The following is a 19517-nucleotide window of genomic DNA, read 5'->3' on the forward strand; positions in this document are numbered from 1 at the left end:
GGGGTGAAGTAGTAGATGAGTTCCGGCAGCACGACGACATGGTGACGGTGGTGGTGAAGAACAATCTCCGCAGGGTTCCGCCAAGCACAACGGAAACTAGACGGAGGATAAACTAAAGAGGATGGGGTTGCCGGCAAACGGCTTGGTGAATCCTAATGTGTTCCAGGTGCTAGCCCTACCCCTCTATTTATATGTTGATCCCTGGGGTCGTTTCTTGGTGAAAGAGCCTCCTCAAAGTTGGTTTAGCCCGCAAGGAAGAGTCCTTCTCAGACTTCCAGGACCAGACGCCACAGTCCCCGGCGTCTGGCCCAGACGCCATGGGCCTCGGCGTCTGGCCCAGGGCCAGGCGCCATATGGTACCGACCTCTGCAAATCTTCTTTTTGCACGACCTAAAGCCCCGCCCAACCATATCATCCAATATATCGATTTTTACCTCCGGACCATTCATGAGCTCCTCGTCATGTCCATGATCTCATCCGGGACTCCGAATAACATTCGGTCATCAACATACATAACTCATATAATACTATATTGTTAACGAACGTTAAGCATCCCGACCCTACGGGTTCGAGAATGATGTAGACATGACCGAGATGCTTCTCCAGTCAGTAACCAATAGCAAGACCTAGATGCCCATATTGGTTCCTACATATTCTACAAAGATCTTTATCGGTCGAATCTTTATGACAACATACGTAGTTCCCTTTGTCTGTCGGTATGTTACTTGCCTGAGATTCGATCGTTGGTATCTCCATACCTAGTTCAATCACGTTACCAACAAGTCTCTTTACTCATCCTATAATACATCATCTTACAACTAACTCCTTAGTCACTTTGCTTGCAAGCTTGTTGTATTACCAAGAGGGCCCAGAGATACCTCTCGAACACATGGAGTGACAAATCCCAGTCTTGATCCATGCCAACCCAACAGACACCTTCGGAGATACCTATAGAACATCTTTATGATCACCCAGTTACTTTGTGATGTTTGATAGCACACAAGGTATTCCTCCGGTATCCGAGAGTTGCATTATCTCATGGTCGAAGAAACATGTATTTGACATTTAAGAAAGCAGTAGCAATAAACTGAACGATCATAGGCTATGCTAACAGATGGGTCTTGTCCATCACATCATTCTCCTAATGATGTGATCCCGTTATAAAACGAGAACTCAATTCTATGGTTAGGAAACCTTAACCATCTTTTGATCATCGAGCTAGTCTAGTAGAGGCTCACAATGGACACTGTATTTTTTTATGTATCCACACATGTATTTAAGTTTCTGGTCAATAAAATTCTAGCATGAATAATAAACCTTCATCATGATTAAGAAAATATAAGAATAACCATTTTATTATTGCCTCTAGGGCATATTTCCATCAGCTAGGACAAGTACCAGGCGCTTTTAGTCATTGTCAGGGGGATTTCGTGGTGATGTCCAAGATTTAGGGAATTTATGAAAGCAAGGCACACGTGGAAGATCTAGGTACATGATTTCACCTGGTGGAGGTTTTACCCTGGTTCAGACCCTGTTCTAGGGGTAACATCCTACTCCTGCCTGGATTTTTTCTCTTGTGTGAGTCGAGTGATTACAGAGAATTTGTCTAGCCTATAGACTTGAGTTTACTTGTCTATGCCTCACGCCCTTCCCACCTTATATACCACGGTGGAAAGGTGGATTTACAAGGGCTGTTATGAGCCATGATGTAATAATGAGCATAATAGTGGCAGTCACTCGCGGAATTATCATGTCGCCAGAAGAGACGCCTTGGTGGTGTTGTGGGTAACTTTCGTGTTGATTGACAACGTCTTAGTCCATTTGGATTGACGCCGTGGTGTTTTAGCCGGATGGGCTTCGTGATGTTTAGCCAGATGGGCTTTATCGATACCACCATTAGATATTCTCCTGATGAATACTGGGGCCATGGACCATGCCGGGCCCAATCCTTGTCATGGCCTACCTTGGGGGATCCCGTCGCCAGACGCTTTTCCCAAAACTGTGACAAAAACATCAATATAATGAGTCACCAAATTTTAACTTGGAAAACCAATAAAAATTGGGTAAAAAGCATGGACCAGAGCCACCCAAAGTTTCTTTCACTAGTACTAAATGAGAGATACATAAATTTCTTCTGGGGACAACACGAGGCGACCATACATCATGACCTTTGTATTTTGGATAAAGATAACTAAATTTGGAGCGCCAAGAGATAGGTGTTGAGGCAATATCACAAAAGAATGTGGAACCACAACTTAAAACAGAAAATGTGGTGGATCCAAACTTCTCAACTCTAGGCAGGAACTATGTTTGCATGATAGCAAGCTTCTTTCTTCAATCTTTTCCTCTTTTGTTTTCTTATCTAAGGGAGGCTAATCTGGATTTTTTGTCACTTTATTTGGTGGCTACTAGATGGGATGTTAAACATACCCTTCTCTCATGTGCAAAGTACAAAATGCCGTATATAGGTCGTGAACATTAATGGGGTGGTGGATACTTACACTTGTGTTGTCTAAAAGGCTCCAAAAATCATCTCCGAACAGCCCACGTGAGGAGGATATTCTCCACAAATATTCACACACATAGCAATATCATGCATCATAACAAACTTGGGAAGGTGTGTAACTCCCCTAGGAGGCCGGAATATTGATTAGGGTATGATCACAATTTATTTGATCCAAAGGATTTTCATAAGAATTTAGGATTATAATTCTTAGAATCTTTTCCCTATATTGATTGTTTGATTCATAGGATTGAGTCCTATTGAATTTTTTTCCTAAGGATTTCTTTGTGCTACTTCCCATAGGATTTCTAGCATCCACTCAAACCTCTTTGAGAAAATCCTTTGATTTTCTTTTGATGCAATTAAACAACTAAATGTAAGATTGAGATGACCGTGCCATTTCAATCATATGTTTTCTCTATTCCCGCGTTTTATAATCCTGTGAAACAAAGAGGGCATTAGGACATTGATTAGGTACAACACACAGTTAGGTCGTTATAAAAATAACACACACGGATCATGTCATATGCTTGTTAACACGTACGGTGGGTAGAATGCTAGCTACCGAAGGCAACACTACAACCTGTCTACAACTGCTTAACACATCACCTATTCTTTTTCTTCTTCTTTTCAGAGTATATATATATAGAATCTTAACATGTGTTGCTCTGAGCTCCAAACTACTACTCACCACAGTCCACACCCAACGGACGACACAATACACACCCGCATAAACAGTAAAATGAGGGGAAATAAAATAAAAATATCTAGAAAATTTAGACAATAAGCTCCTTGCATCTTCTAACTAGTGAAATTTTATAAGTAAACATATGTGTGGTGATCTCAACAAAAATAAATAAAGATATGTGCTATAAAAAGGGCCTTTTAGAGCACCGTTTATTTTTTTGCCTAGATTACCACACATGTATTTTCATTGCCAAAATTAGAGTGCAATTAGAACATGAACATGTCTACTGCGAAAAACATTTAGATTTTTTATTAGTTTACTATATTTCTTCAATTCACTGTGGTAGTCTCATTTTACCGCTCCAACTATCTCAAAAGCAATGAACAATAATAGACCGTGGGCACATTTCTTCACATAAATAACCCCCTTCTCCGAATTAACCGTAGATACACACATTTCAGCGACAATTAATTCCAGACGGAGGTTGTATTGCCTGCCGCAACAAGATAAATCAACAGACCTCACAGCTACATGCACATAAGCAGAAAACCATATAGTACTCTTTAAGTCACTTTACAAAAATCAAATAATCCCAAAACACTTAAGCGCGGTGCATTAACTCTCACTTTGTTTCTTGTTTCTTGACATATCAACCAATAAGAGATGTGGGGCGTGCATGCTTTCAATGACATATCAACCAAACATGACGTGCAGTGGTTAGTTCATTGCATGTAATGCTATTAATTAACAAATAAATATTAAGTTTTCTCGTTTTTCCCTCATCCTTGGTCACGGTGCACATCCTAAGGTCTCCTCCAGTTTACAGGGCGTGCGCTTACCCCTAGGTCGTCAATTTAACCAACCTAATACAAGTCATATATTACAAAAAATATACCAATATAAACTTCAGATGTTCTATTTTGAAACGATATAATTTTTGTGTTATATAATTTATATTAGGGTGATAAAATTGACAACCTAGGTATATGCGCAAGACTTGTAAACTAAAACGAAGTACTACTAATTATTGTGAAGTTTTGCAAACACCATTAAAGCGACTTTAGTCGGACACTGAAATAGCTGAAATAAAGCGAATGTCAGGCAGCTTGAGGAAGTGCACTGTCACGAGGCTACAAAATTAATGGAGGAGTACGCGGCATATCACACAACAGATTACGCACTTGCACCTCGGCGCACAACCGCACATACACGAGCAATGCTACACATACGGGTAATTACGAGCAGAGATTAATTACGGCTGATTTGGCTTAACAGAATTGAATAGAAGGAGAGTGAGGCGGGATCACCCCGGGTAGAAATAAGGGGGGCCGAAGAGATTTAAGAGGCCCCGTAAATGCCGAACCTGTACGTCTAGGATTATTGCACATACACAGGAGCTGAAGTTATTTCCACAATCATGCGCGTCCGTATCGTCCCGTCGCGGCCGATGGATTTGATTAGGAGTGATCCTTGATGACGTCACAGTAGGTCCCCTGCAGCTCTTCCACCAACTTCAGCAACGCGACACGTGAGGTGCCACCGTCGCTCACCGCTGACTTCACGGCCTTCTGAGCCCAGGCCGCCTTCGCTCGTATTTTCTGCCCGTCCGCGTCGCCGGCGTCCATGAGCCTCCTTACCTTGCGCTCCACCTCCGCCCTGCCCGCCACACCCCCGGCGGTCGTTATCCTGACCCCGGCGCCGATGATGTGCGTGACGTGGTGCGCGTTCAGGTGCTGCTCGGCCATCTGTGGCCACGCCAGAACGGGCTTCCCCGCTGCCAGGCTCTCCATCACCGAGTTCCACCCGCAGTGGCTCACGAACCCTGCCACCGCGGGGTGAGCTAGCACGCTCCTCTGTGGGATCCACCCGCGGACGATCCTTCCGTGCGGCCCCACGTCCACCGGCGGTGACCACGTGCCGGACCGGACGGCCCAGAGGAAGGGGTGGCCGGACTGCACCAGCCCGCGCGCCAGTTCGTCGAGCTGCTCGTCGGAGATATGGGCCTGCGTGCCGAACGACACGTAGATCACCGACTCCGACCGCTCCGCCATCTCGTCGAGCCAGGCGAGGCACCCCTCGGGGTCCTGCTCCCCCTCGCGCTCCGGCACGTCGCCGGCGGCGAGAAACAGAGGGCCCACCAGCCAGGCCCGCGCGTCCGGCTGGTAGAACGATATGAAGGCCGATACGTAGTCCTCGTCCAACATGGCGAAGCTGTTGACCAGGACGCCCCAGCTGCGCATGTCGGACTCGCCGATGTCATCGATAAGGAACCGAGTCACTGGGTCCTCGGCGTCACCGATCTTGGCGATCGTGTCCGGGACATCCGCTGCCGTGATCCTTACGTGTTCCGGCATACGGGACAAGTGGAAACTGGCGCCGGACGGCGGCGGGCTCGTGATGAGCGATTTGCAGGCGGCCATCGAGAAGCAGGACATGCCGTGGAACACGATGCGGCGGACGCCGGCGTCGGCCGCGACGCGGTGCGTGAACCCGAGGAAGAAGTCGGAGACGAGCACGAGTGGTGGGGCCGAGAGCGACGCCATGAACTCCGCGAAGGGCTCCCGCAGGAGCGCCGTGGCGCGCAGGAACGTCGGGTACAGGTCCGGGCCAGGCAGGGTGTCCGTGGACTCCACGCCGGATGGCAGCGGCGGCAGCGACGGGAACGGGAGAACGGCGAGCCGCACCGACGCCGGGAGGCGGCTGCGGGCGAAGGCGAGGTTGGCGGGCGTGACGACCACGGTGATGCGGAGGTTCTTTTGGTGCTCGGTGAGCGCCGTGGCGAAGTGAAGCAGTGGGAGGGTGTGGCCCTTGGCCATGAACGGAAACACGACCACGTGGTCGCGGCCGGCATGGTTGCCCGCGCCGCTCGCGGCATGGGTGGGCGCAGCAGCACCGTTGGTGGTGGTGGTGGTGATGGCCATGGCAGGGCGTTGCCGTGTATGGTTTGCAAGTTGGGTTCTGACTTGTGAAGGGTGGGAGCCTATGGTGAGGTGTTGAGCTCCTATATAGAGAAACTCAATGCTCGGATCGTCTGTATCCCTCGATATGCGGAATCAATGCTCTTCTGGAGATGATATCTATTGCACACACTATTTTTCCAAGTTCAGTTTCGGTACATACACCTGTTAGGTAGGAGTAGTAGTCTGAATTCACAATCTTGTCAACATACAGCGTCTTAAAGGTCGGAAAGTTAAGGTTGAGTGCACCTGTCTATCCAGCTATCTCAAATTTTCGAAAATCGTGTAACAGCAACGGTTCATAGCCAGGGTGCTACCGGTCCGCTATGGCCATAGCAACGGTTCATTATCGCAATAGCAATGCTTCATTACCAGAGTACTAGTGTTGCAATAGAGTCAATTTTAGTTCGCATGGGGCCAGTTTCTTCCTGCCACCCTACTCATTGCTTCTTTTCATGGCTCTGTGCAAGTGTGCATGATGAGACAATGTACTTCTCTTTGCGTACACCTTTCACGTAAGAGTTAATTATACACCTACAATGCATGAATTTGCGCAATGGGTACAGATTCATACACAAAGTTGAAAAACGATACAAACGGATCACTGTATTATAATTTTGGGGTATAGGCAATTGAACGCTCATCTTCGCGGGAATCAAAATGCTTCAATTGGCTCTATTGTCCAAAGCTGAGCAAAGATCATCGCCTGGCACCTCATGAGAGACAGACTCCTAGGCCAGGATGAATCGATGTCTGCTCATGCTGCCAAACTCACACCAATTCTGGAGTGCATATGTTTGCAGTACACCATATTTCTCGATTTGGACTGACGCCTATAATAAATGTTAAAAATATAGTTAGTAACTTGACTCTTTAGGCCTATCGGCTAAAACCCCGATTGTAAGGTGGTCACCACGTCTTCGTGTGACTATTTCTCCTTGTGTTTAAACTCACCTATATAATCTTTTTGAATTTTGGCTAATGATATTTAAGTAGCAAAACTCCCCCTTCAAAAAATACTGCTCCATTTCAAGTAAGCACAACATAGTATATTTCAGAAACATATATATACTTGGGGGATGCTAGCACTTTTCATTATTTTTTTGCCATAAACATGTATATGTAGCAAATTATTTTTCCAAAATGTCTCCATTTTGGATCCGTAAAAATAATGGCAAAGACTGGTAGTCTTATCCTATACACCTAAATAGTTTATCCCCAGTACTTCTATTATCTTAACATGCACCGATGCTGCATCATCAAAGGCCCATCACAACATGCATGGGAATTATTTTTCATTATTAGTTGATCTTCACTAATTTGTCTCAAAAAAAAGTTGATCTTCACTAATTCTATTTTATTTTAACATGCACACATGTCACTTCATCAAAGACCCACCCAACATGCATGGGAAAATTTCAATGATTATAGTACTACCTATATTCAATAAATATTTTCAACTACACAAAAATTCAATGCAATATATAATATGTATTTTTAATTTTTTTCCATATATTATTAATTCAAGTGTTTCATATAACCAAATCTTATTGAAATATATTGTAACATATTCCCGCCGCAACGCGCGGGGTATCATCTAGTATACCCAAATAGTTCATCTCCCCTACCTCTATTATCTTTTTTTTTGAGGGGAACCCTACCTCTATTATCTTAACATGCACACATGTCACCTAATCAAAGGCCCACCATAACATGCAGGAGAAAAAAGTTTTCATTATTAGTTGATCACGTGCACACATCTAATATCAACACACATGCCACCTTATCAAAGGTCCACTCAACATGCATGCACAAAAGTTTTTCATTATATTGTCACTTATGTTCAAATATTTTTTGGCTACACAATAATCAAATATAATATATAATATTTAGTTTTAGTTTTAGTTCATATATTGTTAATTCAACTATGCATGTTTCATGCAATCAAATCACTGAAATATATTGTGGTAGATTGATGCAGCAATGCGCAGGGTATTCGCTAGTTAGCATAACAAATATGCAATGGGGAAAGTTGTACAATTCACGGAGCAGATCTTGGCACAGACTTTTCATGGTAATTAGAGATAGAACAATCTTTAAGTTGCTTGACAAATTTCCTAAAAGTTCACACATGCACGTGACCAAGTATTGTATGTAGACTTCATTTGTGGAGCAAAAGACGTGCATTCCATTGCCCTATCTAAAAAACTTCCACCAAAAGGGACTTGGAAATTTGGAACCCCTTATGACTAGCAAATTAAAAAGAACTACGGAAAATAAGAAAAGCTATTTTTTTTCTGGTAACATATGTATTCCATGGGTATACTCGCATATGAAGTTTCACAAAAATTGGCGTCCACGGTATTCTGGGAAAAATGACAAAATTGAAGCTAAAAAAACATTGTTTGAATGAATAGTAAGATCCCGGTTGTATTTTCTTTACTAAGAATACCACGAGTGCCATTCCGTCACGAAACCTCACACACAAGCAGAATGGTTGACCAAATTTGGTACCCCCAAAATTCAGATTTTTTTTAGTTTTTCTATTAGTTTCCCTGATTTTCCTATTCACGTGGGTATGTGTGGTGATTCACCTTTGTATTTTCAACTAAAAAAAAGTTATTATTCTATCTAAATTAATAGTCTTTTATTGTGAAGAACGCATATAAATACTCCCTCTGTCCCAAAATAAGTGACTCAAGTTTGTACTAACTTTGCCAAGTTAGTACAAAGTTGAGTCACTTATTTTGGGACGGAGGAAGTATGTGTTTCCAAGGCACATACTATAGGACCATAGGTACATGACTGCAAATTTTCATTATTTTTTGAAGCTTACCAGAACACCTTTTAAATTTTCTTAAAGTAAAAGGTGGAAGCGAGCTGGTAGTGCAAAATCCACTATTTTAATTACAAACTCATCTTACATAAGTATGTTAGCAAAAAGAAATTACAGGGTTGTGAAATATCTTATGAAAGGGTTACTTATGTTGTTCAACAATCAACTAAACAGTTTAAGAAGCGACATGACACACTGATTTTTTTTTTCTTTCTAATGCCACACCAGGACAAAACAACACGAATGTCAACGAACAAGTTGCTCAATGGATAGAGGAGATACGTGTGGTTACATCCAAAACCGAGCCGGGAGCATCCGGACATGAAAAGAAAAACCAACTGTATTTGTGCACACAGCCTATTGATTAATTGCATCTGTGTTCTGACATCAAATCCCTGTAGGCTATGGCGACTCTTTAGCCCCCCTGTGTGGCTGTCTCTGCTCGTTGCCTTCTTTGAAGCATAGAGGATCGCAGCTACTATAGATAAGAAGCTAGCACACATTATATCATTTTTTTGGGTACAGAGATATCATTACCTCATAATCAAATGTGAAATATAATGGGATGATAACATAATTAAAGATGTCAATATCGGCTTTGCTAAATCTTGCATACGCATCAGATATATTTTTCTATAACACACGGAATGTGCAAATTTTTGTAATCATGTCAATCTGAAAAGAAAAGAAAAATCCCTTCTGCCATGTACGGTTCACAGTCTCCATTGCTTGAAGTGTTGTGTGGAAACACACAGAGAGCGGGATATACACTTCTAAGTCCGCATACTTGGCCCAATTTTTTTGCATCATCCGCTCACCCATGAAACTTGCAGTGTGGAACCCCGCCCAAGGTCAAATTTTCCGCGTGGTTGGACATGAAAAATAGGGTATGGACTGCTGACCGTTTGGCCAACCGGGGGTGGCCCAATTGTGGGTTTTGTTCTCTTTGCAAGCGCGTGCCAGAATCCATCGACCACCTCCTCTTTAGATGTCGGTACACTATTAGACTTTGGAAAATGATAAAACATTGGCTTCAGCTCGAAAGTATCAACACTTCCACTTGGCACTTGGCACGATCAACCAAAGAGTGGTGGATTGGGCTCTCCGACTCTACCATATCGAATATGAAGGCCATGGCTACCCTCTTCATGCTCACCTCTTGGATAATTTGGAATAAAAGGAACACTCGCATCTTCCAACTCAAGAGTGCCTTACTGACAGTTCTACTAGCTAACATCAAGATTGAGGCTTAAACTTGGGTCACCACGGGTGCAAAAAAGTTGAGATCTACCATGCCACGAGAGTAGGCATTTTATAGCAGCGTCGTAACACGATGGGTGTTGTAACACAAACATTGAACTCCTTCTTTCCCTCATAATTAATGAATGATCCAAGACTTTTGCCTCCTTTCAAAAAAAATTTTGCTTGAAGTGGCCTGTGCAGATTTATTTGTACTTCCTCTATAAAATAATATAAGACCATTTAGATCACTGAATAGTGATCTGAAAATACGAACTAGTGGCTTACAATGTTGACCGGTTTGGGATGTTTCTCAAAAAATGAAAATTTAAGAGAATACGCAGAGAATGTGAGAAGAGCGCTGCTACACGCGACAAATTCTGGATGACTTTCGCGTGATGCAGCACATAGCACCGTGTAATCCTTCATCGTGCGGAGTTCGTCCGGCAACTGTCATGCTCACAGTAGTTTCGATGTGAGAATTCCCGCTAACCTGTTGTCGAGTTCTCTTTTTTTGTGTGTGTGTGTGTGTGCGCGCGGGGACCTGTTGTCGAGTTCGACAGCTCCAAGAACGAACTGGAACGCATCTCATGGAAAAGATAGTAAAAAAAAGAAGACGAACGCATTGGAAGAGGTTGATGTAACTGATTTAAGTAATGCTTGTCAGGAACTCGAGATGCTAGCTCGAGAGTTGAATCTCGTGACATGCCGTCGCTCGTGGGCGGCTATGATAAGACAAATATTATGTTTAAGAGTGGAAGGGTGAGCAAGATGTAACTAGGACAAACTAATTACAAGAGTTAGCGGAAGTATATGTTAATCTGTTGTACTCCCTCCGTCCCCAAATATAAGTCTTTCTATAGATTTCAATAAGTGACTACGTACGGAATAAAATGAGTGAGTCTACACTCTAAAATATGTCTACGTATATCTGTATGTTTTAAAAGACTCATATTTAGAAACGGAGGGAGTATATAGTACGATGCTTGTGAGTTGTGAGCAAGATGCAATTAGCACAAACTAATCAGGAGAGTCAACGGGAGTATGTGCTAATCTGTTGTACATACGATGCTCCATCGTGGACAATGCGTGAATTATTACTTATCAGCAACCACTGAACATCATCTCTCTATCATATTAATACAGTACTTCCTCTATAACCTTTTATAACATGTTTCTAGAGTTCATGACAGTGTTAAAACATACTCCTTCGTTTCAAAATTTTGATCTTAAATTTGTCTAAATACAGATGTTAAACTGGGGAGAGGACTCACGCCGGGCGGCCGGGGGCAGCAGGTAGTTAACCAATCCTGAGTTCACTGATTAATTACAGCTTTTTTAGGCGACTGATTAATTACAGCTAGTTCAATCTGTGTGCGTTTGTGTGTGCACGGGTCACGTGCGTGAGTATGCGTGTGTGTATAGACATGAGAATGCAATTTACTTTAAAGCTTACAAATCTTATATATCCATCTGTAAACAAATATAAAATCTTTCCCAAAAGATAAATGCCACATATGTGGCATGAAGCACTCTGGCCCTGACATTTTTTACAACTAAAGTCATCATCTAAAAGGAAAAGAAACAAACACACAAAAAAAACAGAACTTGTCATCCAAAAAAGTTGCACAATTAAAATTGTCATCCTCGCGTCACTAAATTTACCATTAAAAATATTCAGAGTTGCATATATTCGTGTCATACGTGTGACACTAGAGTCCAAATCTTTTAGATCACTAAAGCAGTTGGTCCTCACTATCTTAGTTATCTCAACATGCACATATGTCATCTCACCAAACATGCCACATCATCATCTCGTTAATTATTTCTTTTAACATGTATGAAAATTTTTACTCCCTCCGATCCTAAATATAAGTCTTTTAGAAATTTTAACACATACAGATTTATATAGACATATTTAGAGTGAAGTATTCATTTGCTTCGTATGTAGTTCCACTGAAATCTCTAAAAAGACTTATATTTATGAATGTAAGGTGTATTTATATTCTCTCTCAACATGCACACGTCTTAACTCTCCACACATGTCACCTTATCAATCACACTAATTATATTCCTCTCGACATGCATGGGAAATACTACTTATATTCGACATATATTCACAACTACTCCCTCGGTCCTAAAATAAGTGCCCAAATACAATTTATCATATATATTTTAAATTTCATCAAAAAATATGGCAAGAAATCTCTGTATCATAATTATTAGTTAAAAGTAAATAACGTGATATCAAAAGAAGATAGCCACGGTTTTGAACGCAGTCGCGCAGCAGCATTGCCCAATGCACATTACCTAGTGCTGCTAGGTAATAGTTTAATCCTATGGCCGTGCTGGGCAGATATAGCCTATAGCTATCGTACTGACGCATTATAGCATCTCTAGCGGATCCCGTATAAGAGCATCTCTAGAAGACCTCGTATAATGCCGACTTATATAAGGTGTTTACAGTTCGTCGAAGATATGTTCTGCGGGTCAAAATCGTGCGCGGCAGAGTAGACCCCGTATATGAAACTGTATAATTTGAAGAAAAAAACTTTCACGGGAGAAATTGCAACCACACTAGTTCATCACATACTACATGATCATTCATAGTTTATCACATACTACATGATCATACATACTACATTCTACTACTACTATTAGAGGGGGCACTACTGCAGAATGCTGCTAACACACCACCATGATCACAGACCCTTCGAGAAACTGTGTGCGATGCAATGATCGCAAACGGTGGTGTAAGAGAACCGTCAAAAATGTGCAAAACGTTTGCAATGACGGATGCATCAAACACGGTTCAGATTTCAGTAGCGTGTGCGATGCAGGGCATACGGTTCATTTCAATGAACTATTTGCGATGAGGAGGAATAAAAGAAACAGGCAGCCAGATGAAGGTGTGTGTGATATACAACATACGGTTCACTCGGATAAACTGTTTGTAGTTAGGCAACACAAAAGAAACGGTTAGGCAGGTCAAGGTGTGTGCAATATACGGCATGCGGTTCACTCGGATGAATTGTTTGCATTGAGACAGGAGAACAGAAATGGTTCAATATAACAAGATGTGTGTGATACGCGGCAAATAGGTCTGTAATCAGAAATGTGTGCGAAGACCGATAATAACACAGACGATTGCTTAATAAGACGTATGTGATATTTTCTGTCTACAGAACATGTATTGGCCATTGGGAGATGGGCGGTCATCCAGATATGCCGTAAGGATGCGAAGAGGCATCCTATATCAGCAAGGACTAGTTGTTCCACCAGTAGCTCATCTAAGAGAACTCTCAAGTTAAATGTGCTCAGGCGGTGACTAGATGGAAAGTTGTATTGATGTTAAATTAACTGATAGGATGGGTCATATCGGTCAAATGACCGAAATGACCCATTCCCTCAGCTAATTTAACCTCGAGATCCTTGTTTTTTATTTTTATTTTATTTTTAGCATATGTTAAAGAAGGTCTACCGCATTACTTTTTGACAATGTGTATACGTAGCATATAGTTAATTCATCCGACCTGTTTGTGATGGAATAAGCCATGCGCGTTGTGGGCAAACGCTTGCTAGTGTACAACCGTTTGCGGTTGATGAATTCATCAACGACGGGTTTCCTAGTGTGGTACATGTTCATCTCATCATCATCTACTTCTTGTGCTAACTCCATGTTCCTTTATATTGTAAGTTTCCATTAATTGATGGTGTTCTATGAACACGCCGCCGTTTCCCGCCATTTCCTCACATGTTTCCTGCCACCCGGCAACAAGAGCAACCTGTAGCACATCCATCTTTTCCAAGCATGCCAACGCACCAAAGCGCCACCTCTGCCATCAACCTCGTCGACGAGTAAAACCAGAAGGTTTCACGGCCCGTCGAGGCCGCGGCGCTCCCCGGCAACGTGGTGGATGACGCCATAATGCGCGTCATCGCCAGGGTCGAGCAGACCTTTGGCGCATCACGCTTCAGTGTCGCGGATCAAGATAGGCATGTCTGCGCCGAGAGGCTGCAGCTTGCCGCACAACATGATCAATGGCACGCCGCAGAGCAAGCTAGGCGCGTCTGCACCGATAGGCTGCGGCTCGCCGCATGGCGAGAGCGTTGGAGCGCCGTAGAGCGAGAGGCACGGCGCGCCGCACAGCAAGAGCGGATCCATCGGCGCTTGCCTGCTGTCGACAGGGCGTCGCAGTTGGGTACACGTCCCGTCAGTACCCCCATTCCTTGCCAGGAGTAGGCACAGGCCCTCTGCGTCGTACTTGCACCAAAGGCCGGTCGCGTCGTACTTGCATCAGACGCCCGCCGCACCGTTCGCACGGGTCGCTCCATTCGCCTTGTCCGCGTCTCGCTCGATGCCAACACGCTGGTCGGTAGGCTCGACCGCCTCCTTGGCCCAAGTGTCCACCTGGGCGCAGTAGAGGAACATGGCCATCGCATCCTTGAGGTGGTGATCTCCGATGAAATAGCCAACTTGGAGCTCGAGATCGCGCTCCAAATGTACCGCGAGCGTGTCAACCGCTCGGACGAACGCCTGCACGAGTTCAGGCAGAGCCAAGAGCTACCGTAGGCAAGGGCCGCTGGTCAGTCTCATGGACGCATTTTATTTTGTTTAGTCGTTTCGACGTGGATAGCTATGTATTCACAGTAATCATACTATTGCTCTGTTTCAATGTGTGTACTTTGTTTTCTGTTCTTATATGTTCTATTTCAATGTGTTTATACGCTTTTCATTCTGTATATGTGGATGATAACAGATACATTCAAATTAGTATACAAAAACAGATAGAAAATGGAATTCATAATATTTATTATATTAAGTTCATCACAGAATATATATATATACATATATATATAATATCATCACATATACGTGATGATACTTAACTACTAGGTACAATGCATAAAATTGAAAACGAACAATGCTAGAACTAATAGTCCCTCCTGCGGCCAGTATTCCGGCAGCCCCTCGCTAGCATCTCCCTGGTGCGCGGCGTCTTCCCAGAGTGGAGGCAGTACCCCACCTCCTCCGCCTCGCAGCGCTTGACGTGCCGATCTGCCTCTTGCAGGCGGACGCGCGCGAACGATCTTGCCATTTCGTTGGGCGCCCACCAGAGCTCCTCATCAGTGGCACGCTGGAGCTTATCGGCCCAGCTCCACACAGCGACGAGGCGCCTAGCGCCTCTGGCCTTCCTCACAAAGTACCCGTCTTCGTACACCTCCTCCGCACGATGACGCGCTCGCCCCAAAGCTCCGCCGCCTCCTTTTTCTAGGCGGCATCATAGGCTTCACAGGCCGCCTGGTACCTGGCATCCTCCTCCGCCATCTTCTTCTTAAAAGCCACTTGCCTGGCTTTCTCAGCCGGCGGCAACGACTTTCAAAGACAAAGATCGCACTGGCCCCAAAACCAATCCAAAGTTGGGGGGTCCAGCGCAGCCTCGTCCGGTGGCGTGTACGTGTCCTCGTCGCTGCTCTTCGAGTGAGCGTTCTCGGGGGTGGCGACTCCTCGTCGGCGCGTGGGTGGACCGGCGGCCCATGGCAGAGATTTGAGAGAGAGAGAGAGAGAGAGAGAGAGAGAGAGAGAGAGAGAGGAAGAGAGAGAGCAAGGGAAGGATCGAGATGAGAATGCAAGCGGGACGACATGAGCAAGGTAGTATTTATTGGCGGCCAGAATCTAGATGGACGGGAACAGTACACACATCGATCGCCAGAATTTACGAGTATTGTAGCGTGAATTACACACGATTCCCGCAGCAAAATCTATGTGTGAATATAATAGTTGACGGTTCCCAATGCAGAACCATGTCTGATTAATAAAGCCCGCCACTCACCTTCCAAACCTTGAGGCACGAAATAGAGTGCTAATCGTGTGGGGCCGGTTGTTTTGCCAGATTTTACATTTTCTTTTTTGAACACCAGATATTTACATCGTCTAATGATTTTTTAACTCGCACACAAGTACACAAATATGATTTTTTTTAAACCGTTATGGTTTGCCGTTGCATTTAGATGTAGTTAAAATTTGAATTACGGTCATTAAATGGCTAGAAAATCACTTAAATGTCTTCAAAAGGTCAAATGACCCCTGAAATTTTCCAATTTTTCACATGACAGTTCTATTAGTGCACACTACACGTAGAAGAAAATTGAAGGTTGTAAGAGGAAGCTATCTGTCGTTCGTCATCAAACATGCATTGTTCTCTTCTCGGAACCACGAGCTTTCTAGTGAGTTGCTTCGGTTTGTGAGGGCTATGTGTCCAAACTTTCGTCAAACAGACCAATTTTTGTACCACATCATCTTGGTGGCATAAAATTACATCAAGCAAGGTTTCATGTTTTTCTAATCATTATTTAATTTTTTAGAATAAAAATGTCATGACACAACATGCATGTACATGTGTCCATGCGTGAGACCAATATGTTTCAAAATTTCTTCTAATTTACTGCACATGGAATTAACTCGCACACAAGTATACAAATATGATTTTTCAAACTGTTATGGTTAGCCGTTGCATGTACATCTAGTTAAAATTTGAATTACGGTTATTAAATGTCTAGGAAATCACTTAAATGTCTTTAAAAGGTCAAATGACCCCTGAAATTTTCCAAATTTTCACATGACAGTTTGTATCAATGCACACTACACGTAGAAAAATTTTAAAGGCCGTAAGAGGAAGCTATCTGTCGTTCGTTATCAAACTTGCATCGTTCCCTCTCGGAACCACGAGCCTTCTAGTGAGTTGCTCCAATTTGTGAGGGGTGTGTGTCCAAACTTTCATCAAATAGGCCAATTTTTCTACCACATGTCCATGCGGTGAGACCAATATGTTTGAAAATTTCCTTCTACTTTACTACACATGAAATTAACTCGCACACAAGTACAGAAATATGATTTTTCAAACTGTTATGGTTAGCTGTTACATGTATCTCTAGTTCAAATTAGAATTACGGTCATTAAATGGCTAGGAAATCACTTAAATGTCTTCAAAAGGTCAAATCACCCCTAAATTGTTTCAAGTTTTCACATGACAGTTTGTATCAGTGCACATTACACGTACAAAAAATTTGAAAGCCGTAAGAGGAAGTTATCTGCCATTCATCATCGAACATGCATTTTCCCTCTCGGAACCACGAGTCTTCTAGTTAGTTGCTCCAATTTATGAGGGGTGTGTGTCCAAACTTTCGTCAAGCAGGCCAATGTTTGTACCATATCATCTCGGTGGCATGACATTACATCAAGCAAGGTTTCATGTTTTTCTAATCATTTTTTTAATTTTTCCGAATAAAAATGTCATGGCACTCCATGCATGTATATATGTCCATGCCGTGAGACCAATATATTTAAAAATTCCTTTTAATTTACTGCACATGGAATTAACTCGCACACATGTACACAAATATGTTTTTTCAAACCGTTATGGTTAGCTGTTGCATGTACATCTAGTTTAAATTAAAATTACGGTCATTAAATGGCCAGGAAATCACTTAAATGTCTTCAAAAGGTCAAATGACCCTTGAAAATTTTCAAATTTTCACATGACTGTTTGTATCAGTGCACATTACACGTAGAAAATTTTTGAAGGCCGTAAGAGGAAGCTATCTTCCGTTCGTCATCAAACATGCATTGTTCCCTCTCGAGACCACGAGCCTTCTAGTGAGTTGCTCCGGTTTATGAGGGTGTGTGCCCAAACTTTCGTCAAGCAAGCCAATTTTTGTACCACATCATCTTGGTGACATGACATTACATCAAGTAAGGTTTCATGTTTTTCTGATCATTTTTTAATTTTTTGGAATAAAAATGCCATGGCACTCCATGCATGTACATGTGGTCATGCCGTGAAACCAATATATTGAAAATTCCTTCTAATTTACTGCACATGGAATTAACTCGCACACAAGTACACAAATATGATTTTTCAAATCATTATGGTTAGTCGTTGGATGTACATCTAGTTCAAATTTGAATTACGGTCATTAAATGGCTAGAAAATTACTTAAATGTCTTCAAAAGGTCAAATGATCCAGGAATTTTCCGAATTTTCACATGACAGTTAGTATCAGTGCACATTACATGTAGAAAATTTTTGAAGGCCGTAAGAGGAAACTATCTGCCGTTCGTCATCAAACATGCACTGTCCCCTCTCGGAACAACGAGCCTTGTAGTGAGTTGCTTCGGTTTATGAGGGGCGTATGTCCAAACTATTGTCAAACAGGACAATTTTTGTACCACATCATCTTGGTGGTATGACATTACATCAAGTGAGGTTTCATGGTTTTATTTTTTTTGGAATTTAAATGCCATGGCACTCCATGCTTAATTGTGTCATAGCCGTTAGGCCAATATGTTTGAAAATTCCTTCCAATTTACCGAATTAATTCGCACACAAGTACACAAAATATGACTTTTCAAACTGTTTTGGTTAGCTGTTGCATGTACATGTAGTTCAAATTTCAATTACGGTCATTAAATGGCTAGAAAATCACTTAAATTTCTTAAAAGGTCAAATGACCCCTGAAATTTTCCAAAATTTGACATGGTAGTTGTATTAGTACTAAAAAATTTCTCGTACATTTAAAACACCATCCGTTGTCACTTTACTCCAAATTCGTCTTTCATAGCTAATAAAAAATGTCTACAACATCACACCCTTAAGCTAATAAAAAATTCGTCTTACATTTGTAGGAATCGTTTGTGATGAAGTTTTTTGGGTCTATTTAAGTCTTCCTCCTTAAGCTTCGCCGGCTCGTCTGCTCTAGTGCCGGCAACCCCCAAATCCAAAAATCCCGATCCCCATTCCTGCACCCCCTTCTTGCCAAGATGACACCGCGGAAATGCTTCGTGAAGGCCCATATGATGGACGCGTCCCCCCCAAGTGCCATGATGACCCACAAGTATAGGGGATCTATCGTAGTCCTTTCGATAAGTAAGAGTGTCGAACCCAACGAGGAGCAGAAGGAAATGATAAGCGGTTTTCAGCAAGGCTGCAAGTACTGAAATAAATGGTAACAGATAGTTTGGTGATAAGATAAATGGTAACGAGCAACAAGTAACAAAAGTAAATAAGGTGCAGCAAGGTGGCCCAATCCTTTTTGTAGCAAAGGACAAGCCTGGACAAACTCTTATAATAGGAAAAGCGCTCCCGAGGACACATGGGAATATCGTCAAGCTAGTTTTCATCACGCTCATATGATTCGCGTTCGGTACTTTGATAATTTGATATGTGGGTGGACCGGTGCTTGGGTGTTGTTCTTACTTGAACAAGCATCCCACTTATGATTAACCTCTATTGC

General features: G+C 42.8%; 1 protein-coding gene across 1 annotated transcript; it reads right to left on the reverse strand.

Annotated features, from left to right (window-relative positions):
* Positions 1 to 4303: 4303 nt before the first annotated feature.
* LOC123159936 (scopoletin glucosyltransferase) lies at positions 4304 to 6175 on the reverse strand. The gene has a single exon (XM_044577739.1). It carries the CDS (start codon positions 6110 to 6112, stop codon positions 4649 to 4651), a length of 1464 nt encoding a protein of 487 aa, XP_044433674.1. The 5' UTR covers positions 6113 to 6175; the 3' UTR covers positions 4304 to 4648.
* Between the last annotated feature and the right edge of the window lie 13342 nt (positions 6176 to 19517).

Source organism: Triticum aestivum, chromosome 7B (genome assembly GCF_018294505.1).
Source record: "Triticum aestivum cultivar Chinese Spring chromosome 7B, IWGSC CS RefSeq v2.1, whole genome shotgun sequence".
NCBI lineage: Eukaryota > Viridiplantae > Streptophyta > Magnoliopsida > Poales > Poaceae > Triticum > Triticum aestivum.